General features: G+C 35.7%; 1 protein-coding gene across 6 annotated transcripts in view; it reads right to left on the bottom strand.

The window, feature by feature from the left end:
- Naaladl2 (N-acetylated alpha-linked acidic dipeptidase like 2) overlaps positions 1-24,273 on the bottom strand; it is a 1,236,187-nt gene that overhangs the window by 33,177 nt on the left and 1,178,737 nt on the right. For all 6 annotated transcript variants that reach the window (XM_050142050.1, XM_050142054.1, XM_050142052.1 and 3 more), the window contains one exon: positions 17,921-18,119. In XM_050142050.1, the coding sequence (XP_049998007.1) occupies positions 17,921-18,119 (199 nt within the window). The remainder of the gene's footprint in view (positions 1-17,920; positions 18,120-24,273) is intronic.

The following is a 24,273-nucleotide window of genomic DNA, read 5'->3' as shown; positions in this document are numbered from 1 at the left end:
GGCTGGTGTCCTCTCAACAGGATTACAATTTAAGAGACTACATTTTTGGTGAGGGAGAATTGACTGTCAATCATGTTTTAAATAAATGCTGATTGGCAAGGCAGGAAGTATAGGAAGGAAAACCAGACAGGAAGTAGAAATGATGCAATGAGAACAGGAGAATTCTGGGAAGGAGGAAGCTGATTCCTCCGACTCCTGCCAAGACTCCAAAGAAGCAAGATGTGAGCTGCCCTGCTGAAAAAGGTACCAAACCATATGGCTAACATAGATAAGAACAATGGGTTAATATAAGCTAAAAGGGCTATTAAGTATCCTGAGCTAATGGGCCAATCAACTTTATAACTTATAGAGATCTATGGGTGATTGGGGGGGGGGCTTGCTGGCTGTGGGGAACTGGGCAGAACAGAAACCCCAACAAGCCAGCCCTGATGTTACACATTTTTATTAGTATAACCATGGAATGTTGACTCTTAGAAACAGACTAAATATTCAACATATCCATGACTAGTGGATAGACTCAACAGGTATTTCAGGAAGCCAGGGAAAGCTCACCTGTTTCCTTTACTCAGCTAGTAGCTCATGTAAGCTTTCAACTGAACTAAGAAGTACACTGAGTATGGGTTTAGAAACAAATATATGATTTTCAGAGTCAAGCCTATTGGCTAATTTTTTTCCTTGTCTATTTTATCAGTATGTTAAACTTGCTACCTATTTTTGTATGTGGTGTGAAGATTAATTAACTTAGTTCTTTACAATGTCTGGGTTATCAGTAAATATGTTTCCTTCTTGAGCTAAGTGATTATGAGCACTTAATGATCAGAAGAATTATTCAATATACAATTTTTTCACTTAGAGAGAGAGAGAGAGAGAGAGAGAGAGAGAGAGAGAGAGAAAGGAGAGAGAGAGAGAGAGAGAGAGAGAGANGAGAGAGAGAGAGAGAGAAAGGAGAGAGAGAGAGAGAGAGAGAGAGAGAGAGAGAGAGAGAGAGAAATGAGAGAGATTATCTACCTAAGAAGATATAAGAAAGTACCAAGTATGGTCACTTTTCTTAATTCTCTTCATATGACAGTAAGATAACATGAAAAATGTAAAATGTGTTAGAATGGAAACAGAAAAATGAGATAAAATAAATAAGACAGAGACATAGCAAACTTTTTACTGTCATCAAGGTAATTATTTATCTTTCATGTATGTTTAAAAAATAGAAAATTTGTTAATGCTTTTATAAGTACTTACTGAAACTTTGATACTCCAAATCTATCTTAACTAATTGGTAAAAATAAAAAAAAGCATGCCAGAAAAGGTGAATGACTACTCATTGAATGACTTGGTAGAAGGTGTTCAGGCTTCATGACTTATAGTTCATTTTTTTTGCCTTGCTTTTGTGACCATCTTTACATGACATGGTATTTTTGTAAAAAAAAAAAGTATCATACTATATCATATATCTCTAGGAAATACATGCTACTTCCTTATAATTTAATTTAAAAATTTATGAAAGTGTGAAGAAATAAGACCATGCTTTGGGTAAAATTATTTGTATGATTTAGAACAATAGAGAATATATATTTCCCAACACCAGAAACAGAGTTAGAGCCCAGCAGATGTTTATCTGTGATAGTTACTGTTTGAGGACACAAGTATCTAAGTAATTTCAAGGAATATTAGACAATATGAACACCAATATCTAGCTAAAATTATCATTGACTTCTAACCAAACTAGTGGCAAATTGAGTCAAATATATGCAACACTGTGTTTTAGAATGCACAGTGGATTTTACTTTTAAAAAACCTGGTTCCAAGCCCATCTCTATTTCACACGAGTTGTTTATTAAGCATAAAGAAAATAATATAAGTTAGTGGATTGGATTACTTAAAGGTTTACAGGTGATATATGGACAATGACTAGTACAGTAACTTCTACAAGCTACACTTGCTGTGATACAAATGTTCTTATTAATCTTAATATATTTAATATATAAAGATATGTTAAAATTTAATACATTTTTAGAGAAATAAAATGTGCTATACAAGAGAGATTATAGTGGTTGTACCCACAGAATGACTGTATCTCCATTTGCAAATCTGACAGTAATATTGTTTTTCTTATTTGAAATATAAAGAAACAATAAATCTAAAGAGAGATGTTTTTAATAAATTCAAACAGAGTGTGATGTGGGATTCCTCTCTGCATGCTATGGATATATTTTATTACCATTGGTTAATAAACTGAATGCAGGGAGGAAAAAGGCAGAGTCAGGCTGACGCCATGGAGCCTCACAAGTAGCAAGTGGTAACAAACCATGATCCTAATGGTAAAGTATAAAATAATAGAAATAGGTTAATTTAAGATGTAAGAGCTTGTTGGGCCAAAATTATCTCAGGGCCTGTACCTTGAGGCCTGTAAGACAGAGAAAAGCCTGGCTTGAGTAAGAAGGATACTCTCAAAGCTACTGAGTCAAGATGAGACAGAAAAATCTGGTTAGATGCCCCTCCAGCCAGAGGGAGGGCTTGGTTGTCTCTCATGGTGCAGGTACCCCCACATATACAATGTCACTTAACCTGTAAAAGCTGATACAGTAATAAACCAAGTTCATGCTTTGACTTGACTTTCTATTTCCTAAGGTTTTAGATATAGGCAAGTGGAAAGAAAATGGTTCAGGGGGACCAGTGGAATGGCATATTTGCAGTTATAAAAGTGCAAACAGAATCCTTAGTCTGGTACTACCAGAACAAAATTAAATTGTGTAGTACTGTGTAACATTTTTAGATCATTGACCTCATTTATTGCACAGTTGTTTATTCTCTTAGTCTTCAAGTTAGATAGGTATATAAATCATTAGTCATATATGTTTGTCATTTATATTTAGGATAATCAGCTTCTTTAGATACATAGAATTATATTTAATCTAGATAGTATAATCTTCAACCTCTTCGAAGATCTGTGGAAAATGGACTTTAATCTAACCTAGAATTCCGTGCTAACGAGACACAATCTCTCCTGGCAACACCACTCTACTCCCGAGAGAACACTGAGCACCAAAGACACTCCATTGGGAGCTTGTCTTCTTCTTGGCAGAACTGGCCTTTGGGTAAAGAAAAGCCCATACCTCGACTACTGACAAAGATACAGAATATCCGTAAGTGGATAAAACATGATTGTCTTATCTTGCCAAGACAGGGTAGGATAGTTCTAAAAAAGTTCCTTGCCTTTGAAAATGGTATGTCAGTTATGTTAGGCCTTAGCCAAAGCTGGTTACTTCAACATTGCAAATGAAACTTTAGGTGATTGCCCAGGTAGTCAGTTGTCTCTGTCATTTGTTGCACATTTTGGAAGTTTCTCATTTGTACTTCCTGGTTGCTTAAGTAATATTACTTCCCTTCTCAGATCTTTGATGGAGTTGAAGATTAGATAATCGTAGTTGCCCTCTACATTATTTAGACTCCTTGAAATAGAATGCTTAGTAAAACTTTTGTTATATGTTTCTTGTTTAATATTGTTTGTTGTTTGTAATTTTTATGTATTATTTGTTCCTATTTGGTTTGGTTATGTCTTTTTTAGTAAAAACGGGAAGATGATGGAGAACCTCAGCCAATCACATTCAGTTTTGGGCGTGTTCCCCTTGGGCCAAAAGAAACATATAAAAACATCCATGTGTGTTTGTTTCCTTCTCTTTGTTTTCCTGCGCTCCGCTGGAACCCTGGTTTTATAAGGTCCCCTTCTTCCCTTTATTAAAGCTGAATATTTTATATTAAAGCTAGTCTGGTTAATTATAATTGCCAGTCATTTACGCCCCTTTAGTAATGACTGCTAAGGAAAAAAATATTTCATTTTTGTGCTGAATTCCAAACACAATAACTTAGTAAAGGCTCTTGCAAAATAGAAGGTTAAAAAAAATGGAGAAGATGCTTTACTTGTAAATGATACCTCAAGTCTGTTATCAGGAATATTATCACTATTGTGGTCTCAAAGCTAGCACAATGCCTGCATTTAGTTAATCAATACATACTTAATCAATATTGACAAATAAATGAGTGCATGTGCAACAGTACAACGGCCTAATTTTTCAAAAATACTAGAATAGATTCCCAAACCTGGCACAACATTTTTCTACAAAAAGATATGCAGACACATAGACAGGCAAGCAGACAGACAGACACACACACACACACACAGAGATACACACAATAAACAGTTCTTACTAAAAAAGAACTAAGGTATATGTTATGAAATTGTTAATCAACTAGAGTCCATGCCAAGATTCAGTGCTATTGAAAGCTAAAAGTTCACTTCATCAAAAGTGTTTATTAATATAATGGCAGCATTGTGCAATAGGTAAACCAACAGCAAAGGACATTAGGGACATGAATTTGAACTTGGCTATGCAATGAACTGACATTGATGAAGTCACCATGTTGTAGGAGGTCACTTGTTCATTTCCCCGCCACCTAGACTCCCAAAGTAAGCACCCAGAAACTAGATTAATTAAATCACTGCTTGGGCAATAACTATAGCATATTCCTAGCAAGTTCTTACATATTAAATTAACCGATCTCTAATTTTATATTTTACCATGAGGCTCATGGCCTACCAGCAAGGTTCTAGCTGCTGGCATGCGTCTGTCTCTGGCGGCAGCTCTATGGCTTCTCCCGACTCTGCCTTCTTTCTCCAAGCTTTTAGTTTAGTTTTCCCTGCCTACCTATATTCTGCCCAGAACAGGCCTAAGAGGTTTTTTTTTTTTTTTTTTTTTTTTAACCAATGGCACTCACACCATACATAGGGGAATCCCAAATCACCTCCCCTTTAACTTTAACATAGTAAAATTGCATATAACAAAACAGCTATCAAGCATGAATTACAGTTACAATATTTATATCTACTTTATATTTTATCATAACTAAGGAAAACTATAACTATTCTTCAACTCCATCACAAACTCCTGAAGGCTATAATATTACTTAAGTTCATCGGAAGCAACTTCCAAAATTCTAGGACTGACAGAGATATCTCATTGTGTGGACAATTACTCAAAGTTCTTCTTTGTTGTGGGTACTAATCTTCAGCCTACTGGCCCATAGTACTTGGCAGACTTTTCCATGAAGCAGGAAATTTTAATGACAGCTCCACCTGTATTAGAAGCTTGTCAGTCACTTTCTTCTGTATCCTGCAGAGTGTCTGGCAGACTATTTCATGAAGCAGAAAGCCCAAAGTACTGTCTCACCTTTAGGCAAGTTCAGCAGTAATATTTCTGTGGATCCTGCATTTCCAGTTCATCAAGTAGTCCAGGCAAGAGCAGTTTCTTGCCCAAATGGCTACCAAACTCTATAAGGAGACTCTTCAATGACCATCCTCCTCCTCAAGTAGATTGTTGCTGCCAGGAGAAGATGTGTTTCATTGTCATGAAAAGTCCTAAGTTATTAAAACATTTTAAAGGCCATATTCTGAAGATCTCTGAAAGATTTGAAGAATACCTATCTAACTGAAATATATCTCTATATATCTGGAAAACATACTAACATAATTACAAGCTTGACTATTATAGATGACCTATGTTTCTTATTATACATTACATTTTTAAATGAGCTGCACAAACACAATACCTTAATAAAGAGCAGAAATATAAGTATATAACAAAATTGATCTTAAATTTGTATCAACAAACCAAGAGCCATACCAATACAAATCTCTATAGCACATCCCACTTTAAATGTAAACAAACATTTATAAGTAATCATTTAGGGAATTTGGGCATAGTTCTCTCCAAACTGCTTCCTTTTTTTTTGTTGGGCAAAGTAATTTTTGGGGGTGTTCATGGCAACTTCTGGGAGTCTTGGTCCATCAAAGCACATTTGCGTGGAAGAAATCCATAGGTTCTCATCTTTAGAAACAAAAGAAGAATGTCTTTTCCAAAGAACATATCCTTAGACCCAAATTTTGAAATTAAAAAAAAAACTTTATGTTAGTTTATCTTAACAACCCCCAGAATCAAATATCTCTCTGCAGTCAAAACATTCAAAGAAAACACAATAATATACATAATCCAGACTCTCTGAGTATTTTCCACCTTTAAATGGCTTTTTAAAATTCCTTTTAATCTATGACTGTCTGTATTCTGTTTCTTTAAAGACATTGTTTGATTTTTTTAGACAATTTCTTTTTATACCTCTCTATACTCTTTTTCTTCTCTCTCACATTCATTGATCCAACAATGTAACCCATTTAGACATCTATGTCTGTCTGAATCTGTCTTTATTGTGTATCTGTAATTACTTTCTTTCCAGGAGCATTTAAAGAACTTCTTAAAATGCTAAGCAGTGACATGACTAGGGCCAAGGCTGCCTTTTGGCTCTGCCTAATCCAACATGGTGGGGCAGTGGTCAGTTTAGCATGAGCCATGCTCAAAACTCGGGTTTTCAGGCACACAGTGGGTTTATGTTGCCATTAAGCAAGTTGTAGCATGCTACTTACAAAACCCATTTAAATGCTCCTTGGCTGGAACTCCAGAAAGAGCCAGAGTTCATGCTGGCAGCATGGACCAGGAAGATACTGTTTTAAAACCATGTGGCTTTTTTCTGCTACTGCTGAATCAGTAAGACTTCTAGTAGCCTATCAGCAAGGTTTTAGCTGGTGGCTTGCATCTGTCTCTATGGCAGCCCCAATGGCTTCTCCAGACTCTGCATTCTCTCTTCCAGCATTCAGTTTTGTTTTCCCTGCCTACATATATTCTGCTCTGCACAGGCCTAAGACAGTTTCTTTATTAACCAATGGTATTCACAACATACAGAAGGGAATCCCACATCATCCCCATATTTGTACTTCAGTTTTCCTGCCACTAAAACAGAAGGGTTCCTATTATAAAAGTGAGTGAGGGTTGTTCTGCTTGTTTTTCTTCTAGAGAAGACAATGGACAAGTTTTATAGATAGAGAGACTGAGATAGCAGGGCACATACAACTGTATCTGGAACTGAGTATATATAAATATTTAGTCTCTTAACTCATTAAGCTCCTGGCAATGATAGACATGGATTTGTTTGTACTACTTTCAATCTTGTCTCCTTTCAAAGGTCTTTCACAGAACAGCACTGTGCTTATTTCTTTCAACATACAGAAGAAGGAATGTGTAATTGCATCTATGTGTGTGATCTCTCTGTGTCACACATACACATGAGTGTGCAACCACACACACATACACACAGACTTTATTTTTAAGCACTGGGAAATCATCCACTTCAAGGCTTCATACATACAGCACTGATCTCCAACCACCTGGCTATGAATTATTTTTATATAGTGTTTTTGCTGTATAATTTAAAAATAGCACAAAAAGGTTCAGACAAAACTGGTTCTGAGCCCCACTGCATTCCAATTAGTAGATGTGCATTGAATGTACAAAACAATATGATAGTGATGACTCCAAAGCACAAATTGTTCTCATAAATTTTGCTTTTAAGTCTCAAAGCAATTTCTCAGAAATAAAAAATTGCTAGCTTATAAAGTTGTTCCTCAGAGAGGTTAAAAACTCTTTCCTAACAACACAGCTGTCACATATATGTAGAGAGCTTAGGTTAGTCCCATGCAGTCCCAATGCATTGTTGTTGGTTCAGATTCTGTGAGATCTGATGACCTTAGTGTACTTGTGGGGCTCCTAACAATAGAGAGAGGGTTTATTATTAATGTCTTGGCTGGCTCTTGGCAACCTATTCCTCATATTCAGTTGCATTGCCCATCCTTACTACAGGGGGAGGTGTTTATTGTTACTACAACTTGACATGTTCTGGTGATAACCATGAGAGGGTTGCCCCTTTCTGAACAGAAACAGAGGAGGAGTACATTGAGCTGGGGTGCACAAGAAGGAGAGGTATGTGTAGAGAGGGGGGTGTGGAAGCTTCAGTCAGGATGTAAAATAAATTGATTAATTAAATTTTAAAAATATATGGAAATAAACTATCTTTGCTAAACTTGAGCTGATGAAAGAAACAAAAATTTTACCTAGATATCCCAACCCCAGAATCCATCATATTAACCACCAATTTATTCTACTTCCAAAGGTGAATGAGATTAGATAGGATCTCATGTGTAAAGTGTCAAAGTGTGTTGAGAGGGGTGGTGCCAAGTGCAGGGTGGCTTCGTACGCTATGTAACCAAAGACATGAGGGTTTGCATCCCTCTGTCCAGCAACTTTCTACATCAGTGAACCTATAAACTGTTTAACACCAGTCACTGAGAACATGTTCATGTGACAAGTCTAAGCATCCATAGTGTCCAAACCTATGATTAATATCCAGAGAAATCATAATATACCCATGAAAGAATTTTCATTCATCACAGAATCATGTTGATAGTGTCTTTTATGACAATCCCCCTGTTTTTGTCTTATATCAACCCAACGGACCCTAATCCAGGTGACATGAACATATAGACAATAAATGAGTTAGACTTAGGAAATGGGGCTGAAGAACTGAGTGTCACACAATAATAATAATAATAAGCCAGAGTAGATGATGGTATAAGGGAAATATTTTGATAGGTTTAGAATAGGTTCTGGTCTAGAATAAAACATAGCATTTCATTTCTTAGTTGAGATGTTTTCAAATTTTAGATAAAGTATTATGAAAGACTGTTGTGAGGTGGGAATAAAACTGATTTTCTCATGACATCTATCAATTTCTGCCTTGGTTTCCTTTATACAGCTGTATTTCAGTAAGTAGCACAGGGGAGTAATTGTAGTAGCAATGGAATTAAAATATACTGAGAACAGCAGCAAAAAAGAAAAATGAAACCAGACTGAAAGCCTGTAGAAAGTAATTACTGAAAACTGAATTTTTAAAAAGACTACAGAAAAGTTTGTCTAATACATGTGAATGTTTTCTATCCCACTGTGATACATTGTTTTAGTAGAAACAAAAAAGAACAATTAAAAATGAGCTTAGAATTTGGTATATTAATTTTGTTTTTCCTAAACTACAAGAGATTTTTTATCTTAGATAAAATAAAAATATGCAAAAGATACATCATCATAAAGCATATAAATATGTCTATTCAAAATAAAAAAAAGAATATATACAATGATACAAAAGTTTTTGTACATGAGTCAGCTTACCAACTTTTGGAAATTTTACATTGGGCCCATTGTTTTACTTTCTATTCATGCATTAATCTTTTAGTTCTAGCAGCCACTATTCAAAATACTTTAAAAGAATTATTGCAATCCTTAATACACAGTTATTTTTCATAATCTAAAGAAACCAGGGATAGATAGAATTAATGACCAGGGAAACAATGGTGGGGTTTTATTCCCATTCAGACCATGCACACCTCACTAAAAGAAAAGTATAAATCAAAGTAGTCATTACCCTAATCAAACAGCAAACAATAAGTTCTATTATTACTTACAATACTGACTCTAATTAAAACACCATGCCTTGAGTTCATGGCAATTCATAAATGTTGGGGGGGGGGACTTGTATTCTATACACTATAAAGTTCTTGAAATTTTCAAAATCAAGTATTTGCCATGTGCAGCATGGGCATGAGTGTGGGTGTCTGGGAATTAGCTTTTACATCATTCTGGATAATACCCTTCCGTCCTTACCTAGACAGAAATGAGAGCTAACATTTTCCACAGAAAAGTTGGGAACTTTGTGTTTGAAAAGCACTTTTAACGGATTGCTTGTTCTGTTTACTTTGGTTCAAGGCAGAAGCATCTTGACATTTACACTGCTATTTTCCTGCTTTCAAGGATGCACATGAAAATTGTCTTGCCTTGGCTTAGCTTGAAATGGTTTTCTGAATTTGCACAAATCCATTCTGGCTATCTCCAAAAGAAGTTCTTTCTTTTCAACTTCTGACAACATTTCTCATGCGAGCATAAAGCTCATAATATACACATGCACAAATATATACTGTCCCTTAATCTACAAATGGATGGCATTCTTTAAACTATTAAATATGGCCATTATTTGATACTCAATTTTATCTTTCTAATGTGTGTTATAGTAGTTTCCTATATAGCCTTCCAGTTTATATAAGCAAATGCAGTTGAATAGACCAGATATTTTGTAAAAATAATAAGATAATATAAAAATCAGATTTATTTAAAAATTTTAAGTTATATTTATGTGTGTTCATGTTCATGTATGTTATGTGGGTGCCCATGTACCACACAGTACATGTGTGGAGATCAGGCAATATTTTGCAGAAATCAGCTCTCTTTTCTTCAATGCATGGGTCCCAAAGATTGGACTCAGATCATTAGACTTGGCTGCTAGTACATTTAACTACCTCGTCAAACCTAGATTTCTTTTAGAAAAATCTGATGATTATCTGATAATTTATTACCTCTAGTAGAGTTAGAAGATGTTTATTTTCCTTGAGAATTTCTACCTAGAAGGTAACATTAAATACCAGCTCATACTTGTGTTCTTCTCAATTATCCATACTCTTGATATTAAATAAGAGTAATGCAATTACAGTTGTTGACCCTCTATCTCTCCTTCACAAAGCCATAGTAAGTCTACTATTTTTTGATGAAATTTCCTTTAAACATATTTGGCAGAACAGTGTGTGTGTGTGTGTGTGTGTGTGTGTGTGTGTGTGTGTGTGTCTGTGTCTGTGTGTGTGTCTGTGTGTGTGTCTGTGTATGTGTGTCTGTTTGCATGTTATCATAGCATAACAGGAACACTTTGCTCCAGATTTCTTTATGTTACAGCGGTACTCTGTGTAAAAGCAACCAGGGTACAGTCTACTATACCTGGGTGAAATCAGAACAGGGACCTTAAGGGAAGACTGATTGCTATTCCATGAAGCACTACCCTTGACCAGGGAACTCAGAGCAAAATAGTACAGCAGAAATTGGAGGATGCTCTTTTTCAGCTGGCCTGCTGTGGCTCATGCTTGGCTATTTTTCTTATACAGTCCCAGAACACTAGACTAGGTACCATCCATTGTGGATGGACCATTCTACATCAATTAGTGATCAAGAATGAAAGCCATGACCAAACACCAGTCTTATGTAGGCATTCTTCAATCTAGGCTTTCCTCTCAGATAATTCTAGGCTGTGTCTAGATAAAATTAAATGTAACTTTTCTTAGTTTATCATTCCTTTAAATGTTTATAGAAGCTCTGGTGAGACTTTATGCTGATATTCTGTCTAAATGTACAACTAAGAAAATTCTGCTGTAACTCATTTTAATGCCTTGTGTTGTTCCTTGACAGAAAGCCTTTGCCATTGGAATCTATGGAGAACATTTTAAAACTCCTGATTTTTGACTTGTGAAATCTATAGGTTGAAGATATTTCTGTGTCAATGAAGTGCAGTTCATTCATTTAATATCCAATGAAGGCAAGGCTTAGTCTTCCATTCTTAAGGTTATGTAGGCTGGGGTTGGTTGAGAAAAAAAAAAGAGAAATAATAGAGACACCATAGCAACAAAAACATACCCCTAACAACACAAACACAATAACTAGGGACAAGGAGGGAATCTTCTGATGTCTGCTAAACCATTATAAAAAGTATAAATTCACAAGTGATGTGGGAGTGTCATATATCAATCTGTTGATTTCATTGGTTAAGCAATAAAGAAACTGCTTGGCTCTGATAGGTTAAAACATAGGTGGGAGGAGTAAACAGAACAGAATGCTGGGAGGAAGAGGAAGTGAGCTCAGAGACGCCATGCTCCCCTCTCCCGAGCAGATGCGATAGCTCTGCTCTCTGAGGCAGATGCAATAAACTCCAACCCAGGATGGACGTAGGCTAGAATCTTCCCGGTAAGCGCACCTCGGTGCTACACACATTATTAGAAATGGGCTAGTTCAGGTGTGAGAGTTAGCCAAGAAGAGGCTAGATATAATGAGCCAAGCAGTGTTTAAATGAATACAGTTTGTGTGTTGTTATTTCGGGGCATAAGCTAGACAGGCAGACGGGGTGCTGGGGACGCAGCCCCGCCGCTCATATCACTACACACAAGATAGTAAATTTCAATCACAAAAAATTCCTAGCAGCATTCTCATTGGGCATCTTTATCACTGCAATGACTTGGGGGTATTGGGCATCTTTGTCACTCCAGTGACTGGTGGATACTTGTAAGGTGGTGCTATTCAGACAATTGATTGATAAATTTTTAGCTACAGGACAAGAAAGTAAATATTTGTTAAGAGAAAAAAACTACTTAAACTAGAATTTAAAAATAGATATCAATGCAGTGATCCTGAGGCAGGGGGAATAATTTTTTGTGTTACTTATTAAAATAAAATTCTTTCTAAGTTGATAGGGGAAAAAAGCTGTGGAGATGAAAATACTATTCGAGTGACAAATTGGCACAGAGTAATTGTATAATATTACTTTCATTTTTAAATTATATAGAAATATAAATTCCATATATTTATCATACTCTGACCTCATTTCAAAGAACTTCTTTCTATTTTTAACATCTCTTGAAGAGTTTCTAGTTTAGAGAAGCAAAACTAATATTCAGAAATACTGCTTAGCTTCCTGCTAGACATCCAAGATGAGAACAACAACAACAAAAAAAACTCTCTACACAAATTCCTTCATGCTTCTGACAATCCTAGCTCAATCCCTCCTACATTAATGCCCTTAACACATTGTGAAAGCCATCCTATCTGAGCAAGTTAGACTCTACCAGCACAATACTATATTAAATGCCTATTGTACAGCAAAGTAGCCAAGACAATTGAACAGAGGAAATATAGACTTCAAACAAACAGTGCTAGAAGTGATATTTCATGCAAAAATAAAGGAATTAAAACTATTGTGCTAAACATTTCACATTTCACATAGATGAACCTAAAGTAGCTAGCATACCTAAGTCTAAAATAAAACTATAAAATTCTTAGAATGTTTCATACAAGGAGATCAAGAAATCTATATAACGGGTTATAGCTTTCATAACCAGATTTTGGAAGCCACAGAGTGCTACTGTGTCGATAAATTTATTAGCCTCATTTTATTCATATTAAAACTTATGCTCACCAAACAATATTTTTATGAAAAGAAGATAAAACACACTAGGAGAAAATATTTCCCAAAGAATTATCTGACAAAAGACTGGTGTAGTAGTTTAAATCTAAATGGCCCCCATAAACTCAGCAGGAATGGCACCCTTGGGAGGTATGGCTTTGTTGGTGTAGGCATGGCATTGTTGGAGGAAGTGTGTTAGTTTGAGGTCTGTTCAAGTCACACTTATTATCTCAGGTCACTCCTGTTACCAGCGGGATGTAGCTCATTTCTATTCTCTGATCCTTCTCCATTACTATGTCTGCTTGTGTGCCACCATACCATGGTGATAATGGACTAAACCTCTGGAACTGTAAGCCACTTCAATTAAATACGTTCCTAACAAGAGCTGCCTTAGTCATGTTGTCTCTTCACAGCAATAGAAATCCTAACTAAGGCAGATAAAGGTACCAGGACCTGAGATATTGCTGAGATATATCTGATAGTGCTTTCATTTGAAGGAATATGAACCTTGAGCCTGTGGATTATAAGGAAAAGCATTTTGACACTTTAAGTGCTGCTTAATAGGCTATTCTACTAGGAATGTGAATGACAATGGTATTGAGTGTGAATTGAATTGTAGGATCCTCGATCAAAAGAATTCAGAAAAGAAGAATGTTAATATCTGTTCTAGAGACTAGTCTTGTGATATTTTGGTGAAGAATGTGACTGCTTTTTGCCTTTATCCTAAAAGTCTGCCTGAAGTTAAGTGAAGAGTTTTTGGATAAATTTCATTGGCAGCGGAAATTTCAAAACAACTTTGTACTTATTCTGTCATGTGGTTGTTAGTATTAACTCTAATGAAGATTTATAATGAAAAGGATCAAGGTGAGAAAGGAAAAAATACACAATGTACAGTCTGAAGAGAAAAGGAGAATGGAGAAGTGGAATGTAGCTAAATCCTGTGTCCAAGGAGATAAACAGATTAAGAGATGAAACAAAGGGAATAGTGACTCAGAGCAAGATCCCACCCAGCTAAGTTTATAACTTGTGGAAAGCAATTAGAGAAAAGATTGAAACTGGGATTCATGATACATGTCTTTAAGCCTAGCACTGGGAAGACAGAGGCAGGAAGATTTCTGAATTTGATGTTAGTCTGGCTCTATAGAAGAAATGCCAGGACAGCCAAGCTTAGGCAGTGAAGAAAACCATAGAAAGTAGAAATTTGATAAAACTGTAATTAAGGTGGACATATTCTAGCCCCTGCAAGCAGTAGAACTTGGTAGCTTTGGCCACATGTTTCTGGCTTTAAAGTCAAGCAGCGACTAAGAAAAGCCACTGTGATTTGACGTATGTCAGGGGTGTCCCTGAATGGAGGCCTAGAGCAGCCATTGTGTGAAGCTGTGAAAGGGAAGCCTGGATGGCCTTGGAAATCCCAAGGTGTTGGAAATATCAGAGCCATGAGATACCTGCCAAGGAGAGCTGCTAACCATGAGTAGAACTAGCACAAGAAAAAGAAATGTGTTGCAGACAATGAAGCTGAAAGGAGATGGAGATCTGGAGTGTTTGACATCAGACATGGAGATGCAGAATCTGTAATTTGCCCAGCTGGTTTTCAGTCTTGTTTTTGTCCAATATTTCCTCACTATTCTCTCTCACCTATGTTTTAGAAAGGTATCATGTGCCATTAAATGGTGGCAGTATGTGACCTTCTTTTTGATTTTGATTTTGATTTAACACTGCTAAATTTTATAAATTCTTTTATATTTTGCATACCAGTTGTCTAAGTTACAGTTCTTTTGCTGTAAAGATCTATGATCATAGCAACTCTTATAAAGGAAAAACATTTAATTGGATGACTTCCAGTTAAAGGGTTTAGTCATTTTCATTATTGTGGACACAGCAGCAAGCAGGCAGACATGGTGCTGAAGAAGGAGCTGAGATTGGAGAAGGTACTACATCCTGATCTTGCAGGCAACAGGAAATGGTTTGAGGTACTGGGCATAGCTTCAGGATATGTGAATCCTCAAAGCCCACCTATACAGTGCCACACTTTGTCCAATAAGGCCATACATGCTATAACAAAGCCACACTTCCCAGTAGTGTCATTCCAACTACCACATTCTACTCCCTTGCCCCTAAGCTTGTAACAATCCCATACTGCAGAGTGCATTTAGTCCATTTTCAAAAGTCCCATTGTCTATCACAGTCACAACAATGTTTTAAAATCTAACGTTCAAAGTCTCCTCTGAGACTCATGCAATCTCTAACCAGAAGTAAAATAACTCAGTTTTTTTTTTGTATTTATAAATTGATTTTTATTGAGCTCTACATTTTTCTCTAACTCAGTTTTGAAATTGAGCAAAAGAGCTGAACCAAAATCTCACTTCCGAAAACACAGGTGAGAATTCATCACAGCAAAGGACAGTGAGCAATAAATGGCATCACTGAATTGCAAATTCAAAAACTAAGCATCAATGTGCACCTTTCAGCAGAGTTTATTCCCAGGCCGCCAAGAGCAAATGTAGGTGAGGTGAGAGATGACTGCAGTGCCTTGCTATTCACTGTTGGAAATGCAGGAGTATGTACCTACTTTGGAACACAGTTCTTACAAAGCTATAAATAGACTTTGCCATGTGCCCAGCATTTATCCCAAGGAAAGGCATGTTACGCATGAATTTCATTAACAACTATAGTCAACCTTTGGTAACTGCTAAAATATTGAATCTTAGCTGTTCATTTCTAAATTCTATTATGTGAACTAGAATATGTGAAAATCTTTAGAGTTACATTACTTAGATAAGGTTTGTTGTGATAACAATTAAGAGTATAGAGTCACTTTATTGGTTTTAGTCAATAACAGACATATGCTTGCTTTTCTTCTCAAAATACAGGATGAAGTAAGTTGAGTCAATAAATACTACTGAAAGGGTAAGAAAAAGCATGCCATGTAGGTAAGCCATATACACATTGCAAAAATGTTAAGAAGGGAAGTTATTCTTCATATAGAAACAGGTCTTATTAAATGGGTCGCCAGCATGATTTACCTACTCTCATAAAGACATTTTTAATAATTCTGTCAATAATGTGGTTGGATTTTTAAGCATATATTTACATGTACTATCATTATATTTTACCAAATCATCTTCTGTCTTCTTTCTAACCCTGCGCTAGAATGCTATCAGGGGAAACGACGTTTACTTGAAGTGCCTGCTAAGTTTCAAGGGCTGAGAAAAAGTTTCAGGGAGCATACATAATGCCTTCATGTATTATGAAAAAAATATAAATATTATACAGCTTTTTTCCAATATTTCATGATCCAGATTTAGAGGATTAGAAGAAACTACATGAAAATTTAATCTACATGTGAATTTCAGTTTTAGACTCACGAAGATAACATATCAAATACCAAAAGTATAAGAATGCTTTTATTATAAGAGATTCCCATGTGCTATCTCATTTAATAGATGCAGAAATTAAGATGTGGATCAATAAGGTTCTTTCCATGTTACTAAGTTTACTACCAAATACCACTCAAATTTCATGTTCACTTAACAGTTACAGGATAGACATTCATAACCATATTTAAACATGTATAGAGATAGACGTCTACTGTTATAAAGACTGTCATAGTCTTTGGGGAAGAGCAATTTTAGAAACTCTCATATGTAACTAAGATAGCTATACCTTTGTACCAATTATTGATTCTTTCCTTTAGCGTATGGCTGTACATGGCATATTTAGCAATTCTAATTATGAACAAGATGGTAGACAAGTGAAAGCCATGAGGAAGTGAGGCAATAGGTTAATCAGCACTGAACTTTTCATAAAGGGTCATAAATTTAACACTTAATAAGTATCATTTATAAATGCAAAAATATATAACATGCCTATGTAAGATACACATACATATGAATGCATATATTAAATTATCATGCCCATTACATTATATAAGCACAGACTGTTGCCTTCTGGATTTCCTTCGGGGAAGGGGCATAGAAGAATTTTATGGTGAAAGATACTGACAAAAAAACTGGGTTGGAGTATATTTTTATCTAAACAATCCAGTAACATTGAATCTTCTTTTACATTCTTACACCAATACTTACCCTGTTTTATACAGTGTTTATTGCCTACCTTACAGAAAGTACATATTTTATCCTCAATAGAAGAATGAATCAATTATACAAAATATTTAAAATATTCAAAATTGTTTAACATTTATCTTCCCTTTGTTTACTTTCTACTTTGTTTACATCCTAAACAAAGATATTCCACTGGGTTTAGGCACTGTGCCTGAGCCATACTACTGTCTCTAAAAAACCATTGTCTACATAATCTCAGGAGCATTCCTGTTACCCTCCAACTAAATTGCCCCTGCTCTCTTGGTTGTTTCAAGATCCATGGCACCAGAATATTAAATGTATTTAATATTGTCATAAATTATAGCAAGAAATATTAAGCTCGACATTTTAGACATGTTCTTATTAGTAAAACAGCTGCTTGGCCTATCTCTTGATACTCAGAAAAGCATATTTCACCCCCATGGAAGTTTAGACTGCACTTTATTTTCCAATAATGATATCATACCGATAACAATAAAAGATATTTTGTCATGTGTCCTTCATTCCATATTTATTAATTTGAACTTTTCTTTGGTGAATCTTACTTTATTTATTTTCCTATTCTACCTATAACTATCTTATTGTTTTGTTTTTAAAGTGGATTACTTACACAGGCTTATACTTTTTGAATCAAATCCATCCCCAATCTTACTCTCTCATGCCACTCTTATCTTCTCCCCACTTTTAGATTCATGTCATGTTTGTTGTCACGTCGGTGTGCTTTTCTTAAATATCTTAAAGTGGAATCTCTTTGAAATAGTATTATAATCCTTAACACATTCAGGAAGTGAAGTTACGGTTTTGAGGGAAAGACATACACATGGAAGTTTATTTCCTACCTATAAAAACCTGGTGGCACCTGCGTTATCAGAAAGTTCTTCTCCAGGTCTTGAAGGATGTCATTGAGCATTCGGACACGGCTGGGAGCTCTTTCTTTTGGGTCATTAGCAGGCCGCATCTCATCTGACTGGAAGATTTCAGCACTCTCCCTCAGGTGTGATGCCATGGCAAGCAGGTGAGGGACACTGGGCTCATCACCTGGTGAAGATAAATGAGCCCATGTTATGAGTCATTTTACCAAAGGAGCCAAGCAAACATACTATCGTGTCTCTCCTTTATAAATCAGATAGAACCCTGATGAGAGAATAGTTCTGTCATTTGCTTCCCAAAGAAAGGTTTATATGCTTCAGTTAAACACTGATAACATAACTTTTCTAACAAACATACTGTCCAAACTTAGGTGTATATTCTATTACATTAAGTGAATGGCTACTCCCCCATGACAGAAATATTACTATATTACAAACAATATTTTGAGCTTCATACACAATTGTTGTATTTTATTAGGTAAATCATTTAAAATTTACCAAACATTGCTTATATTACAGAAGATGAGATTAATTAAGGTTTGAAAATTAAGTAAGGTCACAAATTATCAAGGAAGTAACATAGTTGAATTGGAACCTTGATCTTGCTGGCTCAGCACTCCATGCTCACCACAGTATAACTGCATTTGAAGAAAATAAAAGTAAATGGCACAATCATGGAGGTTCATGCCTGCTTTGCCAGTATTTGGGAGGCAGAACAATTTTGAACTTAACATCCTTCTTGGTTACATAGAGAATATGAATCAACCAAGGCCACAATCAGACACCATCAAAAGAAATAAATAAAAAATTAAATCAAAGAATGAAAGAAAGAAAGAATGAATGAATGAAAAGACTGTCTATTCTTATAATGTGATATAAGATATAACTTGGGGCTTTAATTTCTTCACTAATAGTTTTTGATAATGCGTATTTGAAATATATTTTTGACTTTCAAAATATCCCTGAAATCATAATATGTACTGCTATGTTTGTTTCATTTGTTTCTCAGAAAGCATTCTTTGTTTACTTTCCACTTGTTGGGCAGCTTATTAATGGTGGTAGCACAGCAGTCACAGATCTTTTGTACAAGAGAAAAGCCATGTCCAATGTGTCAGTAGACTTGGACCTTTGGCCAAGCCTAGCTGAGTCTGGTGCCGTGTTCTTACCCCCTCGTATCTAAGTAGTATTTGTAGCACTATTGACTCTCTGAAACTTTAACTGTCAAATAAATATATTAACATTATTACTGCATAGCTTTTTTATGATGATCAAGTGAATAATACATGCCAAGCACTTCCCTCCAGGTAAGCAGCTGTTATTTGAAAACATGTCTGTTAGACTTTTATGATAGAAGTGTCTATGATCATCTTTTTGTAGGGCAAAGCTACTGTCATTCTTAGGCAATTTGAGACAAATCAATACAACAAAATCAACACGTCAGTGCAGTTACTTCAAGTCAAATTGTTCCAGACGTATAGATATATAGAGTCTAAGTTGCTGTTAGTAGTATGGCAAGGGAGCAGGAAGATGTGGGCATCCTTTTAAGGTTTTCATTGTGGAGAGTTTGGGTTAGAACAGAATGATCATGATCACAGCAAAAAGACTGGTATTTGTATAACCTCAGTCTTTTTGCTCTGTATGTTTTATCTCATTGTGGAATTCAGACATCTTCTTCATATGCTACTGCACTCATTCTGCCCCTTGAAAATTTAAGAAATACTATAAAGATAATGTGGTAAGATGAACATCTATGTTAGTGACAGAGATAATTCATTAAATAGATCTTCACAAAATTATCCACTACTATCAGGACTTTTAGAGTCTAGTTGAAGAAACAAACTACATAATTGTTAAATAAACAAAGTAGATTCAATTAGGGGGGTTATAAAAAGTTCAAAAAAACTAGAATCATGTGAAAGATAATTCAACAAATTCTCCCATTTTCATGTCTTTTTACCTCAGCGAGGAGAGAGAGTAAGAGAAAAAATGGGAATGAAGAGAATCAAATTATAAGCATGTATAGAATGGTCAAATGATATATTTTTGTTCCACTTGATGTTTAGGGATGAGTGAGGAGGCCAGAGGACAAATTCTAGAAAACAATTCTCTCCTTCTTCTTGTACACCTTGGGGATGCAACAACTCAATTAATCAGGCTTAGCAACAAGTGCCCTAACTTGATGAACCATCACAATGGCCTAAATTAAAAAATATAAAACAGCAATAGTTAATTGTATACAATGTACAAAAGCTTTTACAAATTGGTTTAAAAGAAGTACCTTCACAAAGTAAAAAATCTCTGAAGTTTCATATATTTATATATGTTAAGCTTTTATAGAAAATATATGAGAGCTGAAGATAAATTTTAAATCATTGCTCACAAATAATGATATGGTTCATTCAACTGCAGAAGTCACTGCGTTAGAACACGTTCTGTTTTACTGTGCATTCCATATTGATTAATTTTTGTATTTGCTTTCACAGAATTTCATGAGGACAGAGTTTTGTTCATTTTGAAAATCAAGTACCAAAGAACTTAGTGGAAATTTAGGATGGCATGTCTCTTCTTAAATTGTGATGATTCGCCAAAGCTAGTGCATAAAAACTCAGACTATCTTTGCACAAAGAAAAAAGGAGATGGATAAGCACATTAGAATTCACTGAAATTGAAAGAGTGAGCAAAGAAAATAACAAGTCCAACATCTTTGAGAGTCTTTCACTTAAGAAAGAAAAATCTCTTCTGACCTACCATCCATTGCAGAATTGAAGGCATTACTACAAAATCAAGTGAGACAAACTGTACCATTCTCTCTTGTTTAACTTTAAATGAATTTATCTTTTATGGTACTGCAGAGTACTGACAGCTTTCTGAACTACTTAGTTCCAGAAAAAGAGAGTGGCAATCTGCCTGACACACAGCAGGCATTACTTCCAGAGGTCAGGGAATGAGAAGCAGCTCTACACGTAATGCTCACCCAATCTTTTCAGTGTATAAGTTATGCTTCAAGGAACCTTAGCAGTCGTCTCCCTGTCAGTCAATTAGAGCTTGTCATTATCTTTAAATCAGTTCCAAAAAGAAATGCCCCTATCTATCATTGGAATTCTGTTGATCCCAGGTGAAGTAATGCTTCATGGTTTTTGAATTTGAAGTAGAATGTTAGCTGTATCACAGAAAGACATTTTTTTTCTACTTAGTTACAGTCATTTTCCTTGCACCTAAAATTCACCAGATGTGCCAACTAATGAACGAACCACCATATTACCTATTGTCATCATAGTATGCAAACATCAATAACAGTTTTCTCTGCCTTATGTCTCTGTTTCTCAATTGAAAAGAAACTCATAAAGGAATAGACAATGTATTTGTTTCCATATATTTGGGTACTGTGGTAATAGCTATTCTACCATAATCATTTAGTTAAAAAAATTGAAGGTTAGGTTATAAGATAATTTCTTACAGTATTTACAAAATCATTTCAGGGATATGCTTGGTGTAAAACAGTCACCTGCAATACTATTTCCTTTACCTTCTAGATTTAAATGAATTATAGATAAAAAATAGAAGAAATTATTTTAAAGTAGTAATAAGATACGTTATATGAAGTTAAATCAAAATAATTCCTACAGATCTATAAACACTTCAGATTCCACTCAGGCCTGAAATGCAAGGCTGATAGAGGCTGTTATCAGCTCACATTTAAAGGATGCTACCTCTATTTGATGAAAAACTATGAACCGGGAGCAAGAGACTTCTCAGAATGATGGTAAAGATTATCTTAAAGATATTTACATAATGTCTACAAGCCAATAATTTGATATCACTAAAAAATAACATTTGTTTTGTTATAATTACTACCAAAATAGTCTGGAGTAAATTACTTAATGTTTATTTTCCATCACCCTTAAGGAAAGCAATCATTTACCTTTCTAAATGTATAGACCACTATAAATCAACTACTTTTATTAGAGTATGCAAACTAAATATACTATCCACAACTTATTTTTTAGTGGGAGAGAGAAAAACGTTATCCCAGTTCTCTAAATTCAATATAAAAGTTTTCCTCCAAATACTTTCTAGGTCTATGTTTCCCAGTGTCACAGTTTGAGAAAACAGTTTTTTCTGGTATGTCTGTCTCTGAAAACATGTGTCTGCACCAAGGGCCAGCCTCACCAACCTCTGTAAAGAAAGAAAAGAATTGATGTGGGGGTAATGGAATGGAATTGTCAACCTTTAAATATGTTGATCAATCTTTGCTTCTGGGGCAAAGCCAACCAATAATACATTTTTAGAGCTCTGTAGAAAGTACTTGTTTGTTTTAAATGTTGGAAGCTATGCCTGATGTAGAACTTAATATTTAAGACTGACTAGAAAAAGTATGTATTCAAGATGTTTTAAATTTCACATTTTGAATTGAATGGAAGACTCATTATCCATGTATCTTAAAGTAAAATTCATGGACTTAGGAAGTTCTTAAGAAGTAATTATTTATGCATTCACATGTCATTGCTAGGAATAGGTAAAGACAAATAAGATTAATAGCTGTGACCTAGTTAGAAATGGATATAATATTTATGCATGCAATATCAATGTCATGTGAAATCATTGTATGTAAGGGCCACTGATGCCTTTATGGATCAATTTTTAAAAATATCTTATATAGAAGCCAAGAAGAAAAATTTTGCGACATATTTTAGGATTATCTAAAATTCTGCCAAATGGCTCTTGAAAATTCAGGCACTATCTATATTCTACATCATTTAAGGGAAGTTTTCTATCTTAAGCAACAATATTGATATGTCCCTACAGTTGTGCTGTAGATGACAAATTCTCCCCATTCAGGGACAATTAGTACCCTATAACATCTTTCCTACTTAGAGTATGACTCCTGGGGCAGTGTTGTATTGTGGACTGAGAGGGGCGTTGAGATCTGGCAAACCTAAACGCAAGCCTAATCTATGAGATTAGGTAAATGCACTTATCTGTCCAAGACATAAATCCTCTTTTAACCTCAGTTTCAATTTAAATCTAATCCTGGCAGCTCATGAATACAGCTCTTGACTCATGTTACATACAGTGCATGAAGCAAACTTAACCAAGTATACAGCCATCTTTGTAAAATGACTTCAGGACTACCCAGGTATTTGTCGAAGAGCTTATTCCTCATAAAGATTCTCTATGTAGGGTTTCCCAAATCCCCTGCCTAGTAGGTCATAAGCTCCAAGTAGCTGATACATCTCCTATACACATAAGCCATCCATACCCAACAGCGACAGCAGTGCTGGCATCACCCAATATTTCTGTACCTGCTCTAACATGACAGTGCTTAGGTCTGAACAAGACACTCTCCAGCCAAATGACGCCCTAGCTTGATGAGTTTTATGCGTATAAACCACTTACAAACCAACAAGTTTATCACCGTCCTATTTTAAAGATCAATTTTGTAATTTCTTGGGGTTTCATTGCTGTAGGAATTCCTGTAAGTTACCAACCCACTTGGGCATTGCCTCTTATACTATACATGCCCATGTAAATCACAGGTCCGACCTCTCTTCCAGTGGCATGATTCGGTTCCTGTTCCCCGTGCAGAGGACTGTGATCTGTGAGTCTACCCCTAAATAAATAACCCCTTACTATACTCAATTCTGAGCTAGTGTGGGATTTTATTTTAGCAACTATCTTCCTCTGGCACCCTTGTGGATCCGGACTCCATGCCTACCTGGTTAACCAGCCCATAGCCCAGAAATAGGCCCAAACCAGCCCGCTTGGCTTGAGTTTACCTAGCTTTGTAAAACCCCTGCCATAGCAGATCTAACTGCGTGAGGCAACTTGGAAATGTCCCAGGCTTGTGAACATCCCCTCCCCAACAGCCATGTTCATTGCCACATGGCAACTTGTGCAGCTTCCGGTTTGTGCTCTCTGCCAGTGAGTTCTGGACATCTTGGTCTATGTACATTAATTTGTCAAGCAAAGCATATTTCTCGGTATTTAACCAGTACCAAGGTGGGAAGCTAAAGCTCCACCTGTTGCATTTGATGTTAGTTGCAACCCCACAACCATGACAACTGCTGGACAATAAAGATTATTATACATAAAACAATTTACCAGACTTCATAGCAGGTAATTAATAAATAATTAATATGAAAGAATTCATACTGTTGAATTTGAAAATCAAAATTTTTTTTTTTATTTTTTTTGGTTTTTCGAGACAGGGTTTCTCTGTGGCTTTGGAGCCTGTCCTGGAACTAGCTCTGTAGACGAGGCTGGTCTCGAACTCACAGAGATCCGCCTGCCTCTGCCTCCCGAGTGCTGGGATTAAAGGCGTG

The sequence above is a fragment of the Alexandromys fortis genome, unplaced genomic scaffold, assembly GCF_014885135.2.
Source record: "Alexandromys fortis isolate MF-2015 unplaced genomic scaffold, M_Fortis_MF-2015_v1.1 scaffold_41, whole genome shotgun sequence".
Taxonomy (NCBI): domain Eukaryota; kingdom Metazoa; phylum Chordata; class Mammalia; order Rodentia; family Cricetidae; genus Alexandromys; species Alexandromys fortis.
The sequence above is the reverse complement of the archived record's forward strand: the minus strand, read 5'-3'. Positions and strand labels throughout refer to the sequence as shown.